At 34.7% G+C, this 5,853-nt stretch overlaps 1 protein-coding gene across 1 annotated transcript; it reads right to left on the bottom strand.

The window, feature by feature from the left end:
* Positions 1–358: 358 nt before the first annotated feature.
* LOC147077061 (uncharacterized) lies at positions 359–1,474 on the bottom strand. Its single transcript, XM_085940982.1, has 2 exons — positions 1,353–1,474; positions 359–1,214 (listed from the first exon to the last, which is right to left on the bottom strand). Exons 1-2 carry the CDS (start codon positions 1,472–1,474, stop codon positions 359–361), a joined length of 978 nt encoding a protein of 325 aa, XP_085797108.1.
* Between the last annotated feature and the right edge of the window lie 4,379 nt (positions 1,475–5,853).

The following is a 5,853-nucleotide window of genomic DNA, read 5'->3' as shown; positions in this document are numbered from 1 at the left end:
ACTTTAGTATCAAGATATAAAATACAACATTGCAAATTACAAATACACTAAATATTCTTTCACATTTTCGACAATCCATTTATATGAGACGACTTTTTTAGCCATGTCATTAAAAAAAACGAAATAGCAAACCGAATAGATGTCAATTCAGCACTTCGTCCCTCCGAAACAATACCGAAGCCTGGTTAACAACTATTCTAGCAAGATGCATTTCAGATTCGGCAGAAGTTTCTCTGCGAAATAATAAATATTATAATATATTACTCGTAATTTGTGAGAACATTTTAATAACTATCGATTAAAAATAACCACGATATAGAGTGAACCAGAACACACTCAGTGTTGTAATAATAGTGTGTTAGCATGTTTCTATCATCATGCAATCATTTAGTAAACTTTGACTGGTGTTTGGCTTTTGACCAGTATGTGTTCTTTTATGAATTTTGAGGGCATCAGACTGCGAGAATTTATATGAGCATACATCACAGGTATATGGTTTTTCTCCAGTATGTGTTCTTTTATGCACGTTTAGATTACCCTTTCGCGAGAACATTTTTAAACAAATATCGCATTGATATGGATTTTCACCAGTATGTGTTCTTTTATGCGTTTTGAGGTCACCAAACTGCAAGAATTTAGATAAGCAAACATCGCATTCATATGGTTTTTCACCAGTATGTGTTCTTTTATGCAGTTTTAGGTCACCAGACTGCGAGAATTTAGACGAGCAAACATCGCATTCATATGGTTTTTCACCAGTATGAGTTCTTTTATGCCTTTTGAGGTTTGTGGACGTTGAGAATTTAGATGAGCATACATCACAGGTATATGGTTTTTCACCAGTATGTGATCTTTTATGCAGTTTTAGGTCACCAGACTGCGAGAATTTAGACGAGCAAACATCGCATTCATATGGTTTTTCACCAGTATGAGTTCTTTTATGCCTTTTGAGGTTTGTGGACGTTGAGAATTTAGATGAGCATACATCACAGGTATATGGTTTTTCACCAGTATGTGATCTTTTATGCAGTTTGAGGTGTCCAGACATCGAGAATTTGGATGAGCACACATCGCAGTCGTATGGTTTTTCACCAGTATGTGTTCTTTTATGCATTTTTAGATTGCTTTGGTACGAGAATATTTTCAAACAAACATCGCATTGATATGGTTTTACAACAGTATATTTTCTCTTGTGCGATTTGAGATGATTATCCCTTGAATGAACACACAAAATATGTTTTATTAACGAATTTGAAGATCCAAATGTTGCATAACAGTGACTGCAAACAAAATTACGTGGAAAATATGTTGTTTTTTTTAGCTTGATTCGAATAACTTTCGGCAAAGCGTACATTGTCTGCAATTCTGTCTTTATGTCTTGTTCATCTATAGTTATTTCTGAATACTGAGCCACCATGTCTTCCACTCCTTTCATTGGATATTCTCCTTTATCAACATTATCGATTTTTACCATGTTGGCCAGTGGAATTTCATTATTTTGACTTCCAATGTAAGTTGCTTCACATCGCTGAGAAGAAATCTAAAAAAAACAATAAATGAGCCCGATTCGGTGAATAAATAAGTAAAAAATGTTCTCAAAACTTTGGAGTAAGTAGTAATACCGAGAGTTTTATGTCTTAAATAAACCCTAGCATTCTATATCGTCGGTGAAGGAGATGTAGTATATGAACCAGATTCCTGAATTAGGTCGTTCGCTCTTTACATTTTTATATAGATAGATTCTTTTAGCATTTTCGATCCTAATAAAGTCATATGGGCTTTCACAGGCTAGAGGTTTGTATAAACAGATTGTTTTTACAAGAAATGGATGTTACAACCTATTAGGACCATACACTTGACTCAAATACATATTGAAAAACAATGTGTGTATTTGTGGACCCAGAATTTGAGCCTAGGACCCACGACATTATATGCCGACGCGTAAGCCTACAGCTAAATTTGTACTAGTTTAAAAAAAAGCGCTAAAATTTCCAAAGAATACATGAATATTGCTCTAGCGCTAGTCGTAAATACATTGTATATAAGCAATGACATTATTCATGGACAACGCACTCAATACAGTAGCTAGGAAGTAAATGCGTGCATAGCGACATTTGCACATATATAGGTAGACGTCACGCAATTTCCACTATGCGATATCAGGCATAGGTAATTTATAGCAATATCACCTTTATTGTAATGGCGTTAGAACAGTTTTTCTAGTGTCAATGTTCATTTGAGCGAACCCGTTCGAACCGAACCATTCGGCAGAACCGACAAAAAGAATCGAAAATTTGTAGCAATATCACCTTTATTGTAATGCGTAAGAACAGATTATGCAATTCGGCAGACCCGACAAAAAAGCTAGTGTCATTTTTTCCAGATGCTTCGTCTATATTAATGTCATTGTATGTAAGTTAGAAGGTAGAATGGTGTGAGATTTTTTTGGGAGTGCAGACAACTCATTAACCAGTTGATATCGTTACTTTCAAATGACACTAAGCCGGCACGAACATCTAAACTCGTCTCGCCTGCAACATGTCGAATACGTCCAGGTGGAATTGTCGTTATTCACAAAACACACGTTGCCAAATGAAGCACAGTATGATGGTGCGCTCAGTTTTGATTAATAACTATTATCCCAGTCGAGACGATTTTCAATGAGCGACAGGAGTAATGACTAACACCCTTCCAAAGTGATTTCATCTTGACTGCAATGCTAGAATATCTTCTTCCTCAACTAATAACCATTAAAACATATTTTTACATAAGAATCTAAAATGAATCTAGAATGAATATCAAAGCTGGCGGCAAGAGACTGCACAAGCGCACATAACATCGTTTTTGGAATAAAACGTTATACGAGACGTGTCAAAAATTAAATAGCAGTGGCGAAGGGTGGAGGGTGGAGGTAGGCTGTTGAGATTCGACGTAGATAGTGCACCCAAAACAATAACAATTTACAGAGGGTGCTGGCTAGTTTTTAAATTCAATTACGACCTGCCTAATCTTAGCCGTGGTAGATAATACTTAACAATCGTCTCTAAAATAGTTTTATTAAACCATATGCAATTTAAGGTATTTTATAGATAATTTTTTTTTATCGATTATGGTTTATCTACGGAGTAGGACTTAATAAATTAAAAAAAAAATGAATCAACAATCTTTTTTTATTCCAATGAAAACAAATAAATTCTAATGGATTCAAGCTCTGTACTATTCCATTTAAGTCGTTTTTTGCGACCCGGGTTTCGCCTTTCGGCATCTTCAGGCGTCGTGTACACTCACCAAAGGCAAATACACACTGACAACGAACACCCTTGTGGTTTTACCTATATAACTTAATCTACACCAATGATTAGCAATGACCGGTATGGTAGGTTCTATACCTTTATATAATAATTTAGATACTAACTTTATTTTCTTTTTTATTAAAAGTTTGTCTATAAGAGACTCCTCATAACCGTTGTTAATAGCAATTTGTTTAATCGTTGAAAGTTCGTTTTAAAAATTTGAATTTGAAAAGAGTATTATTAAAGACTAATATCTCATAGTTAACTCGATTAATTATTTTTTCTTAGAATTGACGATTTACACCTCTTGAGTGTAGTATTTTTATTGTTATAAAGAATTTTGACCTATTATTAGGTTTGACGATTTATTATAATAATATGCTGTCCAGTGTATTGTTATTAATAAGAGAGGGTTTTTACTAATTAGGTTTTTTACTTCAGCTATTCATAATTTGTTTATTGTATTTTTTGTTGTAATTTCTGACTAAATAGGTAGGTAATGGAGTTTTTACCTACTTTATTGTATCGACTTACTATATAAGGTAGAGTTAAGGGTGTTCGTTGTCAGTGTGTATTTGCCTTTGGTGAGTGTACACGACGCCTGAAGATGCCGAAAGGCGAAACCCGGGTCGCAAAAAACGACTTAAATGGAATAGTACAGAGCTTGAATCCATTAGAATTTAAATTCAAATTCTATCAAGTACCTTCGGTCGAAAGTATTAATATATGAAAACAAATAAGTATAAATGAAAAGATGTACAAAATTTTGTCGTATCGCCCACAATATATTAAAACTATTATGGTTTGGTTGAGGCACGGTTAACTACGACGCAACTCACAAGGCACGAGGCAACTAACCAATTCCACCTGTAAATTATAGACTTTGATAAAAAAAAATACGTATGTTAGGGTTTGGCTTAATGAATTAAAAAAAACTAGCCGATACGATCATATTCCTAATTAAACGGAAAAAATGCCTGACACGGTGTGCACAATTTTTGTTGTATCGCCCATAGCATACATATACTATTAACGTTTGGTTTGCGCAGGGTATAATTAAAATTAAAAACTAGCCGGCACCATCTGCAAACTGTCTTCTTGGTTCATTGAAAATAAATAAGTATGACTGACAAAGTATGGTGTGCACTATTAATTTCAAATCTTGACAGCCTACCTCCACCCCTCGCCACTGCTAGATAGGTGCTTACCTACGCATTAACACTGGCCTATGCCGATTGAGGTTGAATACAGAGATATAATTTAACATTGGAAAATAAGGAATTAATATAAATGATACCTGATTTTCTGAGCTGAGTTGAGAATAAGAAGATCCAACTGCATCATCATATTTCAATGAATGCTTTGTACTTTCAGAGATATTTGCATAGTTACTGTCAGACTGGGACATAGTTTCAGCCGTTATATTGGTCATGTTTATATTGCGATCCTGGAAGAAAAATACATAAAATTGAATGCATATTTTAGGAAAGGTTAGGGTAATACGTGAGTGATTTGGATTCGAATAATACGTCAAATGACGCTGGATGCTGCGTCAAAGACCTGGAAACGAAAGAGGGATGCCTCCACCAAGTGTAGACACACATATTTGTTCCTTCCTGATGTCCAATGGCAATTGGAGATAACCAGTCAATTCTTGACTGGGTAAGTGGATTCGCCTATGCTTTAGCATACGATTATAGCTATACGAGCATAGCTACGATTTAGCTATGTTTATAACATATATTTTATATAAGTTATTTGAAATCATTTGTTTTTGTTGATTCTCCGTGTTCATTTCTGTCATGGGCGCATATAAGAAAATCTATGTAATAACACTTGAGTGCGTGGCGACCTCAGTCTTTCGCATCTGCTCCTGAGATATTAGCAGGCTTAAATAACTGGTGATGTTTCACATCTAAACGTATAGCCTCGTGACCGCTCGATTAAAACCGAGTGTTGTGCGGAGCGGGTTGGTTTGGATAGAACTATGAGGTAGTCAGTGATTTGGATAATCTTTAGTTTGTCATATATTTTGTATGAACCAGGCACATAAGAATCCAAAGAAAAATTAACCGAACCAAAGAGACTATCTCGGACAACAGTTTCTATAGATAGCAGTAGCGAAGGGTGGAAATAAGGTGTTAAGAAACGACATCAATAGTGCTCATTAATGGTACGTTTCCATCTGATACTTATACCGTTATACTTATTTTATGTGTCTGACGTAAAATTTCACTTAAGTACTGCTAACACCTGCATGTATCTGACATAAAATTCTCGTTAAAATAAAGTCTCTACACTTTATTCAATAGAAACATTTGGAATAAATATATGTATGCGGTGTTTACATATGGTATTGTAACGTATTCGGACACTTATTTCGTAAACTTCTCAAAAACGTTGTGTCAGTTGTATTCTCTTATCAATATTTTTGGATTAAGAGAATATCGAAACAGGTGAAATAGAAAATGGAAGTTGGCGAAATGAGGAATCAACACATAACATAATATCACCTCTAGAACAGCAAGAGATTAATAAATAATTATTCCTTGGATGAAAA

This window comes from Rhyacophila brunnea, unplaced genomic scaffold (genome assembly GCF_057557595.1).
Source record: "Rhyacophila brunnea isolate RB1 unplaced genomic scaffold, BYU_Rbru_1.0 scaffold_13, whole genome shotgun sequence".
NCBI classification, from domain to species: domain Eukaryota; kingdom Metazoa; phylum Arthropoda; class Insecta; order Trichoptera; family Rhyacophilidae; genus Rhyacophila; species Rhyacophila brunnea.
This window is presented reverse-complemented; position numbering and strand designations above follow the sequence as displayed.